We start from the raw sequence: 16,204 nt of genomic DNA on the forward strand, positions 1-16,204 counted from the left end.
TTTTCGCTCCCCTCCTTCCCAGAGCCATAACTTTTTTATTTTTCCGTCAATATGGCCATAAGGGCTTATTTTTTGCGGGACGAGATGTACTTTTGAACGATACCATTGGTTTTACCATGCCGTGTAACAGAAAACGGGAAAAAAATTCCAAGTGTGATGAAATTGCAACAAAAGTGCAATCTCACACTTGTTTTTTGTTTGGCTTTTTTGCTAGGTTCACCAAATGCAAAAACTGACCTGCCACTATGATTCTCCAGGTCATTACGAGTTTATAGACACCTAACATGTCTAGGTTATTTTTTATCTAAGTGGTGAAAAAAAATTCCCCCCAAAAAAAATTTGCGTGATTTTCCGATACCTGTAGCGTCTCCAATTTTCATGATCTGGGGTCAGGTGAGAGCTTATTTTTTGCGTGCCGAGCTGGCGTTTTTAATGATACCATTTTGGTGTAGATAAATTCTTTTGATCGCCCGTTATGGCATTTTAATGCAATGTCGCAGCGACCAAAAAAACGTAATTTTGCCGTTTTGATTTTTTTTCTCGCTACGCCATTTAGCGGTTAGGTTAATCCTTTGTTTTTATTGATAGATCGGGCGATTCTGAAAGCGGCGATACCAAATATGTGTATGTTTAATTTTTTTTTACTTGTTTTATTTTGATTGGGGCGAAAGGGGGGTGATTTGAACTTTTATATATTTTTTATTTTTTTTATATTTTTAAACACTTTTTTTAAAATTTTTTGGCATGCTTCAATAGCCTCCATAGGAGGCTAGAAGCATGCACAACTCGATCGGCTCTGCTACATAGAGGTGAAGTACAGATCACCTCTATGTAGCAGAAATCCAGGTGTACTTTGAGCGCCGACCACAGTGTGGCGCTCAAAGCAATCGGCCATCAACAACCATAGAGGTCTCAAGGAGACCTCTGGTTGTTATGGCAATGCACTGCTGACCCCCGATCATGTGACGGGGGTCAGCGGTGCGAGCACTTCCGGCCGTGCGGCCGGGAGCGCTAGTTAAATGCCGCTGTCAGCGCTTGACGGCGGCATTTAACTAGTTAATGGGCGCGGGCGGATCGCGATTCCGCTCGCGCTCATTGCGCGCACATGTCAGCTGTACAAAACAGCTGACATGTCGTGGCTTTAAGGTGGGCTCACCGCCGGAGCCCACCTTAAAGCAGGGGATCTGCCAGCTGACGTACTATTCCGTCAGCTGGCAGAAAGGGGTTAAAAACTGTAAATTACAAAACCATTTATTTCCACCTTTCCTGCTTAGTTACATGTATTCTTTATGGTGACAAAACCCCTTTAATGACCGTGGGCAGCGTGAATCCAACAAACTGCATTTTTGTAGCTGTGTATGCTTTACACTTTAACGCTGCTGCGTTTCAGAAAATATGTATTTTGAAAAGCCATATAGTGACCAAGCATCTCAGATAATTAGTCTAAGAGACAAGTCCTCGGTGACTTCTCACCCCCCCTTCCCTTCACAGGTCTCACCCTATACACAAACACTTACTTACATACATACATACATACATGTACACACACACACACACACACACACACACACACACAAACATAAAGGAAACTGCCACCGGGACCAGCATCTATACTAAACTTATGGCAGATGATGTCGATACGTGATAAGTCTCTCAGACTGGACAAACATCTAATATCACCACCATAGATGCAATATTACACTTGGTGAATATAGTTCTTTCTGCAGATTGTTTTATAAATTTTTGATTATACTCTGAAACTGCTGATGGAAAATGGGCTTTTATCTTTTAAAGGGAATCTGTCAGCTGTTTTTTGCTATGTAATCTGAAGACAGCATGAGGAAGAGGGGTTGAAACAGATTTCAGAGAAGCCTCTCTTACCAAGTGCCAGGGTTTTGTTTGCTTGCAATGATTGTTTTAGTACCAGGAGTGTATCATTGCTGGGACACAGCAGGTGGGCATGCTACTCTGACACGCCCCCTCCTGTGATAGGCACCTCACTGTCTATGGACAATGTATATACAGAGGTGTGTGTGTGTTAAGGCCCCGTCTCACACAGCGACGCTGCAGCGATACAGACAACGATGCTGATCGCTGCAGCGTCGCTGTGTGGTCGCTGTGTGGTCGCTGTGGAGCTGTCACACAGACAGCTCTCTCCAGCGACCAACGATCAGGGGAACGACTTCGGCATAGTTGAAACTGTCTTCAACGATGCCGAAGTCCCCCTGCAGCACCCGGGTAACCAGGGTAAACATCGGGTTACTAAGCGCAGGGCCGCGCTTAGTAACCCGATGTTTACCCTGGTTACCAGCGTAAATGTAAAAAAAACCAAACACTACATACTCACCATCTGATGTCCGTCAGGTCCCTTGGCGTCTGCTTCCTGCTCTGACTGAGCCGCCGTACAGTAAGAGCAGAGCGCAGCGGTGACGTCACTGCTGTGCTCTCACTTTACGGCGGCTCAGTCAGAGCAGGAAGCAGACGCCAAGGGACCTGACGGGCAACAGATGGTGAGTATGTACTGTTTGTTTTTTTTTACATTTACGCTGGTAACCAGGGTAAACATCGGGTTACTAAGCGCGGCCCTGCGCTTAGTAACCCGATGTTTACCCTGGTTACCAGTGAAGACATCGCTGGATCGGTGTCACACACACCGATTCAGCGATGTCAGCGGGACCTCAAAGACCAAAAAAAGGTCCAGGCCATTCTGACACGACCAGCGATCTCGCAGCAGGGGCTTGATCGCTGGTACGTGTCACACATAGCGAGATCGCTACTGAGGTCGCTGTTGCGTCACAAAACTTGTGACTCAGCAGCGATCTCGCTAGCGATCTCGCTATGTGAGACGGGGCCTTTAGCTTCCTAGGCTCTCAGAACAGCTGCATCCAGTAAGCTAAGTGATACATCATTGGATTCCACTTCTCAGATGAGGTAGCAAAAACCTGCTGACAGATTCACTCTACGGAGCAGGGAAGAAGACAGTGAAAAGCTTGTATAGTTTGACTAATAACATACAGAGTGTTCAGAAAGGATAATAGTCATTCTCATTCTAGGATGGATTTGGACAGTTACCATGGCCTGATAATCTATCTAAAGATGCATACTGAATATTTTGCTAGATGAGATGGTGACATATCATCAACAACAAGATTATTGGAAAAGCTAGGTAAAGTAATCACCTTAACATGCTGGCGATTTGGGAAAGGCTCCAAACTGGTGATCTTCACAATAACCCCATTGACAAATTGGGGTCCAAGTGTTTCATTTTTCACAACGTTCACTGAAACACAACAAAAAACAAACAAACAAACATGAAAATCAAGAATTGATATACATCTAAATATCTACCTATTCAGAAGTTAAGTCATAATTATGGGCAGAAAATATAGCAATTTTGAAAAATGACATGTGTATGTATTTTCCATTTCCTCAATTGTCCATTTTAGGGAACTTCAGAGATTATAGAGGGGTGGCGGCACCATCTCATTTGGACTCTTATTAGTGTTAGCTGGTACGAAGAGTTTCTTCCTCTGGTGGACCAACATGTCCATTAATGACATGACAGCCAAGTGATATCAATGGGAAATGCACAATACTTTATTTCAGACTGGACTGAAACAAATAACCAAATCTGAAGGTGGCAAAGGGACCTACAGTACATTGGCCGCATGAAGTGGATCGCAAAATATTTGATATGTGGTATGTGCAGACCATGTCCCTGTACGGTCAGACACAGCAGGACACATTTATAAGATTATCCCAGCACAGGAACATTTTTTTTTTTTTTTTTTTTTTTTTAACGCATCCAATTGTGGAAATTATTATTATTGGAAGATTGATTAAAATGAAATTTGTTCATGGGACAACTCCTTTAAATCCATTATGTATCTACAGTTGGAATATGGATACAGATGAAAAGTATGGATATGGCCATTCCATGCCCTGCAGGGTTTGGCAGGTTCAGACAAAGCGCTGCAGGGCGTGTAGAAGCCTTAGCCATTCTTTTATCTATATTCTTATTCCGGCTATGGATTAGGCATTTAAAGGGAAGGTGCCGCATTTTATTTTTTGTATTAAAAATGATTGTTTATATAAACAATTATTTTTAATACAAATTTACATTTTTTTAACTTTAACATTTTTTTTAATTAATTTTTTTTTTCATCACCGGGCGCCGCCATTTTGCTTTGCAGTAGTGTAAGTGTAGTTGCACGACACTTACACTCTGCAAATACGGCAGCCCTGGGCATAGAGATCTGTGATCGGCATCCGACCCTATACTTTACATTGAGCTGCTCCCTGCTGTAATCTGGCTACGTCCCCTGAGCCGTCCACACCACAGCAGAGGCAGGAGATTGACACCATCTTTCTGGAGCTCACAGTGTGCTGTGAGCTCCAGCTTCCCAGTATAATCGCAGGAGCCCTGCGGTTATAGGAGGAGAAGGAGGAGGAGACCAAGGACGGCACAGGAGGGAGAAAGGACTCAGCGGCAGAGCAGTGAAGTAAGTATCAGCGGGGGAGGGGGAGAGGTAATCTAATCCTATCCTTTGTGATGCTGACTCTGAGTAGTGTATCTCCTTCCCATGTTTGTTACTGTGCTGAGACGTGTATCTAATCTTTTGTAGGATAGCTGCGGAGACACCATCACGTGTTTCTCAACGCAAGCAGTGAATAGCCAGACCTTTCCCCGGGAAGGAACAACCACGGGAAGGGCAGCATCCAATAAAGGAAACATTCAATACAGGAAAACCACCTATGCCAAGCATGGTATCCATCCACAGACAGCTGTTTCGGGGTGTTTGCCCCTCATCAGTGTGGAGTAGGAATCTGGCTATTAGGAGCAGTGCCTAGTAAAAGGCTGTAAAGGCACAGATGATTGGCCTCGGGGAGACCAAAACATCCAACACCGCGGAGACACCATCACGTGTTTCTCAACGCGGTGATCCAGAACACTGCACCCATCCCTTATGGGAAATATGCAAACGCATGTAGGATAGCTGCGGAGACACCATCACGTGTTTCTCAACGCAAGCAGTGAATAGCCAGACCTTTCCCCGGGAAGGAACCACGGGAAGGGCAGCATCCAATAAAGGAAACATCCAATACAGGAAAACCACCTATGCCAAGCATGGTATCCATCCACAGACAGCTGTTTCGGGGTGTTTGCCCCTCATCAGTGTGGAGTAGGAATCTGGCTATTAGGAGCAGTGCCTAGTAAAAGGCTGTAAAGGCACAGATGATTGGCCTCGGGGAGACCAAAACATCCAACACCGCGGAGACACCATCACGTGTTTCTCAACGCGGTGATCCAGAACACTGCCCCCATCCCCGGGGAAAGGTCTCTCCACCATATATCTCCCAGAATCCTTGCTGCCTGACATCCTCTGTCTACTTGTCAGTATAACTTTGCAGTCACCAACAAAATGGCTGCTCACTGTGTTCCTGAATATCATCCTCTCTTATCCCTTAGCAAACACCCAGAAGGAGAGGAGAGGAGACATCACACATGTCAGCAGACTCCGCCCATAATTACTGCAGTGCAGTAATGTGAGCTAGTTGTACACTAGGTTTTTGTCAAATTTCATTAGCTGCTCCCCCCTAGTGGAAATGCCAAACCTTTTAAAATTATTTTTCATATTTTACTAAATTATAAACAAATGATAATATTTTTAAGAAAATTTAAACATTAATTCTTTACATTTTTTCAATCGGTGGAATTTTTTTTTTTTTTTATGGCACCTTCCCTTTAAAGACACATGGTGAGTGTCGCATTTTACATGTGGACCTACTGCTGGGCCTTTTGGACTGAGTACCAAAGTGGTCTATACATTATTAAAAAAAAATCTAAATATGCCAGTCATGGGGTTTAAAGGCAAATCCCCCAAATATCCAAATACATATGGCCTACATATCTGCACTGCCTTTTTGTTGGGTTGCGATTATTTTACAATTAAATTCACTTAATTCATAATTTTATTACAGCATGTGAAAATATAAAAAATAACCTTCAATTTAAAGCTCTTTTACCATCTTTCACATTGGAGATCTGTTTTGTTTGTTCAGCTTCCATTTCTCCCATGGAATCATAGTTTCGCCCACTTATTGACTTTTTCAGGAAAGACATGCTGGCTCTCTGCAGTGTCAAATATTCGGTCTTCAGATCTAACCATTCTTGCCTGTTGTGAGAGAAATTTATAAATTGACTTTCCATGTGAAGCTTTGTTTCCTAAAGGCTCAGTAAAAAAGGATTATTAATTAGGATAATAGTACAACTAAGCTCAGCATCAATGAAACAGCACAAACATTACCTGCAAGATGTAACAGACACCCTTACATACAAACTGCAATAATTAGCAGAGAGGGACATGGATGTTAATGGGAGACAATAGCACTGCTTTAGGGTTGTCATAGACTAGTATGTCTACACCCAAGTTACTTAAAGAGAATCTGTCACCAGGTGTTTGCTGGCCCAACCGAGACAACATAATGGAGGGGCAGAGACCCCGCTTCCAGCGATATATCACTTCATTTACTGACTAATGCAGTTTAAAAAAAATGTTTTATCTACCGCAGATCTAGAAGTGCTCTGAATGCTGAGCTCTGTATAACCCTGACCACAACTCTGATTTGAAGCTTTCTGTATACACTGTGCATAGGCAGAAAGCTGCAGATTACTGGTGGGGGCATGATTGGACTATCTGGCAGCACGCCAAGTAGTACTCTAGAGATAATCTCTTGCTGATGAAACTGTAATTTTATACAATCTACACTGCACTTTTTTTACTATATGATTGGTGGAGGTCTAACCTCTGCGACTCCCACCAATCCAAAGAATGAAACAGCTGATGGATTGGTGCACCGATCCTGTTTTCATCTGCACATCAGTGCTCCAAGCTTTCCACTGTGCGGAGAAGTGCAGCACGACCATTACATTTACAGGAACAGTGGGACTGCCAGAGCTTGGACTCCACCAATCACAGTGATGGCATATTCCAGCAAATAGCCATCACTGCTACAATGGAACTACTTCTCCAAGCCTATGGTCTAACTTTTATGGACTTTTTGTATAAGTAAACCAATATATTTTTTGGAAAGCCTTTGGAGTAATTTTCCATTACTATCTGAAAGGCTAAAATAGAGCCACATGGAGAGAGATCTTCACTTTTTTCCCTTTTTTATTTATTAACACTCCGCTGAGACATGGCTTGCGTTTTTAGCCCATCCGAGGTGAAGATCCCTGGTCTTGCATTCACCTAGACCATTCTCCTAGAAGAGGAAAAGCTAGCCAGTTCTTAACATTATACGAGGTGAGCATCCACCTTCTTTTGCTGCCTACATACCTCACCCTTAGTGAGCATACTATACAAGCTGAAGGTCTCCATGCTTTCTCTACAACATGGTTTATAATAATTTCCACAATCGGATGTTTAAATAAAATGTTCCTGTGCTGAGATAATCTTATAAATGTGCCCCTGCTGTGTACTGTGTAATGGCTGTGTCTGATCATACAGGAACATGGTCTGCTCGTACCACAGCTCTTGGGCAGGGGAGGAAGGAAAAGAGAGTATACAGACATGACAGTATGGGATCACAATTCTTTGAGGTAAAAGATTTTTTTTTAAAGAATCAGCTGTGATCCCATGCTGTCCTGCCTGTATACTTTCTTTTCCTTCCGCCCCTGCCCAGGAGCTGTGGTGTGCTCAGACCATGTCCCTGTACGGTCAGACACGGCCATTACACAGTAGCAGCATATTTATAGGGTTATCTCAGCACAGGAACATATTTTTAAAACATCCAGTTATGGAAACTAGTATTAATCCAAGATGTATTGATTAATATCATCTTTGTTTGTGGGACAACCCCTTTAAGTATACTACTCCTACTATCTTCTTGAGCATTTGGCTTTACACATAAGATCTATTTACATGCATAGTCTATACCTTTAAGCTATGTACACAAGTTGGCTGTGGTTTCCCTGAGTGATTTAAAGACAATCTGTCAGCAGGTTATTGCCTCCACATATGAGAGCAGACTGATGTAGGCAAAGAGAAGCTGAATCCAACAATGCATGACTTCGATTACTGGGTGCAGCTGTTTTCTCACAATTAAGAGTTTTTAGATTTAGCCATGTAGCAGCGCACAGACAGCTAACCCGGCCCACACCATACAGGCTCTCTGTGATCACAGTCTATAGACAGTGAGGTGCTTATCACAGGAGGGGGTGTTTGGGACCAGGGCTCACAGAGGCCAGCAAGTCACAACAATCATAAGCTAGCACTACCACTGTAAGCAAACCTAAACCTCAGAGCTTGATAAGAGAGGCATCAAAATCTGTGTGTTAACCCCTACCTCAAGTTGTCTTGTGATTACATAGCAAAGACCTGCTGACAGATTCCCATTAACCACTTCCGCTGTCAACTCACACAGCGGCATTTAATATGATTGCGCTGGCAGCACGTCACTAATTCCACCGCATTCAGTCGCCCAATCTATCAAGATAAAAAATAATGAATCCGATCGGTAAACAGTGTAGCAAAAAAAAAAAAAGAAGTCAGAACATTGCATTAAAATGCAATAATAGGGGATCAAAAGATCGTATCTGCGCCAAAATGGTACCATTAAAAAACATCAGCTCAGGACGTAAAAAATTAGCCTTCACCCAGCCCGAGATCACAAAAAATAGAGACGCTACGGGCATCGGAAAATGACTTTTTTTTTTTTTTTTGAACAAACCTTGGAATTTTTTTTCACCACTTAAATAAAAAAGCACCTATACATGTTTGGTACCTGTTAACTCGTAATGACCTGGGAAAAAAAAAAAAAAAAAAAAGAGTTGTGGAATTGCATTTTTTTTTGCAATTTCACCGCACTTAGAATTTTTCCCTTTTTCCAGCACAGAATATGGGAAAACCAAAGTTCAAAAGTACAACTCGTCCTGCAAAAAGCAAGCCATTACACGGCCATATTGACAGAAAAATAAAAAAAGTTATGGCTCTAAGAAACGCAAAAATTAATATGGGCTGTGGTGTGAAGGTGTTAATATATGGTGTTACACTGCCATCTACAGAGGGCCTATTAGATGAGAAAGGTGACTATCGTATTGAACTGTACAGCCCTATTAGCAAGTGTTAAGCCCCCCATATACATTAGAGTAATGTCGGATGAACCCACCAGTATTAATGTATTGGGGGCCTGAACAATTGATCATGTCATCCAGGTCCAAGAAGGAAGCCCATACAAGGATTCTTTGTTGGTAGGCCAAATTTACCAGTTGCCTGACATGTACTGGCTATGTGGTGACAAGAAAATTAGGCCCAGACTGTACACCCCTTGGAAAGGACAATGTGCTATGGTAAAAACCTTTATGCCCTTCCATATATTTGATCTACCCAGCTGGGATCAAGTACTCCGAGATGACCACCTACCCCAGAAAGTAAAAATGGAACTACAAGTTTCTTTTGACCCCCATATCTACATAGACGCCATTGGGGTCCCACAGGGAGTACCTAACGAGTTCAAAGCCAGAAATGAGCTAGCAGCTGGATATGAATCAATCATCCCTATGATTGGGATAAACAAGAATGTAAAATGGATAAACTACCTATATTATAATCAACAAAGGTTTGTTAATTTCACTAGAGATGCTATAAGGGGGGACTTATTGAGCAACTAGGCCCCATATCCATCATGGCCATCCAGAACAGGATGGCCCTAGACATGATCCTGGCAGCAAAATGATAGGTACTAGCTGCTGCACTTCCATACCTGACAACACAGCCTCGGATGGGAGCATATCCAGAGCACGCAAAGGCCTTACTGACCTATCAGAAGAGCAAGCCCAAAACTCAATGGTAAAGGATCAATGGGACACCTGGTTTGGGGGTGGGACGGATGGCAAAGAGCATTCACAAAATTTGGGATAGCTATTTTATGCGTTTTGATTGTATTAGCCTTAGTTCTATGCTGCATAGCTCCATGCCTTAAGAAAACGATGATGAAAACCATGGAAACCACAGTGATGACCATGCACGCCGACTTCGATGAACTTCTAGATGAAAGAAGCTGTTGCGAGAGGAATGCCATATCCACCTCCCCCGGAATATGTCTGCCTGACACATGCCAAATAGGGAAAGACAAGGATCGGACTTCCTTCTGCACAAGTCAGTTAAGAGGGGTCCCTCTACTAGAGATGGGTCGTCTCGTAAGCGGCGAAAACAGCCATCATCAAGAACAAGTGCACTAGGACAGATCGACAGGCTCAATGAGATTAGGGTTTTCATTTTGCGTATCTCCAAAGGGGGGGGGGGGGGGGGGGGGTACTGTTAAGGACATTGATTAAAGATATCCAAAAATAGACGCTTTGCTGAATATTTATAAGAATCACAGATTCTAATTAATGTGTGCACGTGCTCTAAGTCATACCTGTCAGCAGGTTATACAACACTCAAGTGGACTATGATACGACGTGTCCACTTAGCTAATGAAGAATGAGGTAATACTTAGGAGAAAAACAGAATCATAAAAACTAATGAACATTGATTAAAGCCCTCCCAAAAGAAGGCGGACTTGGGGGTTTAACCACAGATTTACACTGGTAATTGATACCCTATAAAAAGGATGTACCTTCCCGGATTTGCTGCTAGTGACTGTTGTCAATCACAAGTGTTTTTTTTTTTTCTCTATGTGCATGTAAAATCTCTATCAAAGATACAATTTGTTTTTCCGTTACCTACAACTAAGGTCAGCCTTCCAGTCACACATGCGGAGTATGGGTACAGGCCGAGCTATCTCAGATTTACCGTTAATAGGTATCCTTAATTCGCAGGGTCCCCAGGGACTTATTTCCTCTCTGTATACCTATCTGTTATCCATGGGTGAGGGATCCACCATAGATTTAATTAAGGGGAAATGGGGACGGCTTCTCCCAGACACACTGGGAGAGGAATGGGACGAAATTTTGGAATCCCCAACTAAAGTCTCCCAATCAGTTAATAATAGGATGACACAACTATACATCATATATCAATCCTATCTGACCCCGATTCGTCTCTTTAAAATGGGTCGTCTACATTCATCAGACTGCCTGAGATGCCATTCTAGCAATGCAGATTTTATCCACATGATATGGAAATGTCCTATTGTCTTCCAATTCTGGAATGAGGTAACGACATTATTGACATCACTGGTGTCGATCCCTGTCCCACTTGAACCCCTGGAATGCTTGTTTGGAGTATGGGAGGCTGAGACTTGGGATCGTCATACGGGAATTTTTCTGAGGGAGACTCTGTTTTTGGCACGAAAGGTGTTGGCCCTGCGATGGATGGGGGGTTCTTGCCCAACTCTTAGAGCGTGGGTCGACTTGGTAAATTCCATTATTCCGTATGAGCGAGCATTATATCAGAATAGAGGTAATCCAGCCAAATTTGAGAAGATATGGGGAAGATGGAACTCCTCTTGCCATACTGTTTAGGTTAACATAACTTAACAATTATACAAGGAAAGGGTGTAAGATTGCATGGGCATTATCTACTTACAGGGCAGAATCTATCTAGAACTCTCTTTTAAGCGGCAGCGTGTTAGTTTTAGAGGTTTCATTAGAAGTTAAGGTAGTTAAAGTTTGAATAAGATATGAACAAATGATTGACATGCATTGCTTGTAACCTTTGCAATATCCCAGACATGGTTATGTGTGGTAATTTTATGTACCTTATGGATAATAACGAATATAAGCAAATGTATGTATGATTCATGCTGTAATCAATAAACGAATTTAAAAGATACAATTTGGCCTAGTGTGACCCCTTTAACATTGGGAAAGTTAAAAAGCAACTTTGTATTACCGTATATACTCGAGTATAAGCCGAGATTTTCAGCCCCAAAAAATGGGCTGAAAGTGCCCCTCTCGGCTTATACTCGAGTCATGGAAGGCCCCAGGGGGGTTTCGGCGGGTGAGGGGGAGCGACGACGGTCACATACTCACCTGCTCCTGGCGCGGTCCCTGCCTGTCCCATGGTCTCCGGCACTTTCATCCTCTGTTCAGCGGTCACATGGTACCCGCTCATTAAAGTAATAAATATGGACTGCACTCCCATAGGGGTGGAGCCGCATATTCATTACTGTAATGAGCGGTACCAGCGACAGCTCAATACAGGAAGAAGCTGCGGGCGCCGGAGACCATCTGTCTGGGAGAAGCTGCCAGGGACCGCGCCGGGAGCAGGTGAGTATTTCATATTCACCTTCCCTCGTTCCACCGCCGCCCCGTCTTCCGCGTCCTCTGCAGCGACTGTTCAGGTCAGAGGGCGCGATGACGTATTAGTGTGCGCGCCGCCCTCTGCCTGAACAGTCAGTGCAGAGAGACGGGACGCTGAGGAGCAGCGACGAGAGTAGAGCATGTCATTTTTTTTTTAATTGCAGCAGCATTATATGTGGCACATTGTTATATGGAGTGTCTATGGGGCCATAATAAACTGCATGGAGCATTATATGGGGCATATTTGTATATGGGGCCATAATGAACTGTATGGAGCATTATATGGGGCATATTTGTATATGGAGCATCTTATGGGGCCATAATGAACTGCATGGAGCATTATATGTGGCACGTTTGTATATGGAGCATTATATGGGGCGTATTTTAATATGGAGCATCTCATGGGGCCCATCATGAACTGTATGGAGCATTATATGGGGCTCCTGATTCAATATGGATATTCAAAAACACTTAGCCTACTGATGTCTCAATTAATTTTACTTTTATTGGTATCTATTTTTATTTTTGAAATTTACAAGTAGCTGCTGCATTTCCCACCCAAAGCTTATACTCGAGTCATTACGTTTTCCCAGTTTTTTGTGGCAAAATTAGGGGGGGGGGGGTCGGCTTATACTCGAGTATATATGGTATATTATATCAGGCTCTGAGTGACCCGTGGCCAGAATGCCCACATGTGCGGCGTGCAGGGAGCGATCCCTGCAGCTCCGCTGCCTATAGGAGAAAATGGCAGCAGAGTGGAGCTGCAGGGATCTGTTCTTTGCTACCTGACCGGCGCTTTCTGGCTGACACAGGCATGTGCGACTGGATGACGGTGAGGCTGATGCTGCGGGGGACGGACAGAATTGAGTGGTGGTGTTTGTTTTTCTAAACAACACACTGGGGAGAGGTCCAGGATAATCAGTGGAGGTGGGGGAGAAGAGAATAACGATGGCGATGGGGGAGAAGGCAGTGACCGCCGTGGGGGAGAAGAGAACAATGATGGCGATAGGGGAGAAGGCGGTGACAGAGGTGGGGGAGAACAATACATCTCTCTTACATAGTCTCCTTTATTATGTATATTGCTATCCCTTATTACACAATGTATATATATATATATATATATAAATAAATAAATCACACTATAATCTATAGCATATACAACTTGATTCCTTGAAGGGGGTTTAAATATGAGGGCTGTGCACTACTGTATTAGCTTGACAAAGACCACAGGTATCCTAGGGGTTGAAATGTTGCTGCTGTTTCTGGACTTGTAATGCCATCATATAACAAGTTGCTAAGTACTGGATGTTGAAACCACCTTCTTTTACTTCACTGTTGAATTGACAGGTTCCCTTTAAAGAAATAAGTGTTGAATGGTAAATGAAAGCTCTATATGCAGAACAGAAAGCAAATACCGTATTTTCCGGCGTATAAGACGACTTTTTAACCCTTAAAAATTGTCCCAAAAGTCGGGGGTCGTCTTATACGCCAGGTACGGCATGTGCAGGGAGCGATCCTGGATGTTCCCAGGGTCTGAAGGAGAGGAAACTCTCCTTCAGGCCCTGGGATCCATATTCATGTAAAAAATAAAGAATAAAAATAAAAAATATGTATATACTCACCCCTCCGAGAAGCCTGGCTGTCACCGCTGCAAGCGTCTGCCTCCGTTCCTAAGAATTGCAGAGCGTGAAGGACCTTCGATGACGTCACAGTCAGGTGACCGGTCACATGAGCGGTCACGGACCAATCACAGGACTGCGACGTCATCGAGGGTCCTTCACGCTCTGCAATTCTTAGGAACGGAGGCAGACGCTTGCAGCAGTGACAGCCAGGCTTCTCGGAGGGGTGAGTATATACATATTTTTATAGTGCTTTGGAACAAAGCACTATACTGTTATTCCACCGTGGTAAACTTCTTATTATTATAGTGCTTTGGAACAAAGCACTATACTGTTATTCCACCGTGGTAAACTTCTTCTTATTATAGTGCTTTGGAACAAAGCACTATACTGTTATTCCACCGTGGTAAACTTCTTATTATTATAGTGCTTTGGAACAAAGCACTATACTGTTATTCCACCGTGGTAAACTTCTTCTTATTCTTATTATTCAGTCCGCACGTAATGCGGCCCGAACCGCTAAACTCACAGACTCCAGTGAGGTGTCATTTCGAAGCCAGCGTCCCCAAGAGGTGTGCTAAGTATTTTTCGTGCCGATCGGATTTGTAGTTTTTGCGCAATTTGTGTTTGAAAAAAGTCTTTCAATGCGTTTCAATAGGGAAATTGTCCCATACGTTTATAATGGGCCTGGTTTCTGAGGCAATTTCTAAAAATAACTGCCACCTGGCCGATTAGCTCATTGATATGCGCAGTCAGACACAGTTACTATGCCAACGCCTATGAAGTCTACATCAGCTCACCAGGTCACAAGTTTTGTCAGATAATATCAGCTCTTAAAGTGACAGTACAGCACAATTCCAAACCACTATCTGTAGTCTTATAATTATAGTGCTTTGGAACAAAGCACTATACTGTTATTCCACCGTGGTAAACTTCTTCTTATTCTTATTATTCAGTCCGCACGTAATGCGGCCCGAACCGCTTCACTCACAGACTCCAGTGAGGTGTCATTTCGAAGCCAGCGTCCCCAAGAGGTGTGCTAAGTATTTTTCGTGCCGATCGGATTTGTAGTTTTTGCGCAATTTGTGTTTGAAAAAAGTCTTTCAATGCGTTTCAATAGGGAAATTGTCCCATACGTTTATAATGGGCCTGGTTTCTGAGGCAATTTCTAAAAATAACTGCCACCTGGCCGATTAGCTCATTGATATGCGCAGTCAGACACAGTTACTATGCCAACGCCTATGAAGTCTACATCAGCTCACCAGGTCACAAGTTTTGTCAGATAATATCAGCTCTTAAAGTGACAGTACAGCACAATTCCAAACCACTATCTGTAGTCTTATAATTATAGTGCTTTGGAACAAAGCACTATACTGTTATTCCACCGTGGTAAACTTCTTCTTATTCTTATTATTCAGTCCGCACGTAATGCGGCCCGAACCGCTTCACTCACAGACTCCAGTGAGGTGTCATTTCGAAGCCAGCGTCCCCAAGAGGTGTGCTAAGTATTTTTCGTGTCGATCGGATTTGTAGTTTTGGCGCAATTTGCGTTTGAAAAAAGTGTTTCAATGCATTTCAATACGGAAATTTTACCATACGTTTATAATGGGCCTGATTTCTGAGGCAATTTCTAAAAATAACTGCGAACTGCCACCTGGCTGATTGGCTCATTGATATGCGCAGTCAGACTCAGTTACTATGCCAACGCCTACGAACTCTACCATGACAGTTTTGCCAGATAATATCAACTCTTAAAGTGACCCACCCACCAATCGGATCCCGAGGTGCGCAGCCCACCAAATTGGACCCCGAGTGGCCTCGCCCAACAAATCGGACCCAGAGTGGCCTCGCCCACCAAATCGGACCCGGAGTGGCGCCGCCCGCCAAATCGGACCCGGAGTGACTCCGCCCGCCAATTCAGACCCGGAGTGACTCCGCCCGCCAAATCGGACCCGGAGTGGCGCCGCCCGCCAAATCGGACCCGGAGTGGCGCCGCCCGCCAAATCGGACCCGGAGTGGCGCCGCCCGCCAAATCGGACCCGGAGTGGCGCCGCCCGCCAAATCGGACCCTGAGTGGCGCCGCCCGCCAAATCGGACCCGGAGTGGCCCGCCCACCAAATCGGACCCGGAGTGGCGCCGCCCGCCAAATCGGACCCGGAGTAACTCCGCCCGCCAAATCGGACCCGGAGTGGCGCCGCCCGCCAAATCGGACCCGGAGTGACGCCGCCCGCCAAATCGGACCCGGGGTGGCGCCGCCCGCCAAATCGGACCCGGGGTGGCGCCGCCCGCCAAATCGGACCCGGGGTGGCGCCGCCCGCCAAATCGGACCCGGGGT

At 44.2% G+C, this 16,204-nt stretch overlaps 1 protein-coding gene across 4 annotated transcripts in view; it reads right to left on the bottom strand.

The window, feature by feature from the left end:
* The window catches only part of LARP7 (La ribonucleoprotein 7, transcriptional regulator), a 74,335-nt gene that overhangs the window by 13,853 nt on the left and 44,278 nt on the right, over positions 1-16,204 (bottom strand). For all 4 annotated transcript variants that reach the window (XM_077278894.1, XM_077278873.1, XM_077278879.1 and 1 more), the window contains exons 9-10: positions 6,028-6,176; positions 3,180-3,280 (exon numbers count right to left, since the gene is read on the bottom strand). In XM_077278894.1, coding sequence (XP_077135009.1) covers positions 3,180-3,280; positions 6,028-6,176 — 250 coding nt within the window. The remainder of the gene's footprint in view (positions 1-3,179; positions 3,281-6,027; positions 6,177-16,204) is intronic.

Source organism: Ranitomeya variabilis, chromosome 1 (assembly GCF_051348905.1).
Source record: "Ranitomeya variabilis isolate aRanVar5 chromosome 1, aRanVar5.hap1, whole genome shotgun sequence".
NCBI classification, from domain to species: Eukaryota; Metazoa; Chordata; class Amphibia; order Anura; family Dendrobatidae; genus Ranitomeya; species Ranitomeya variabilis.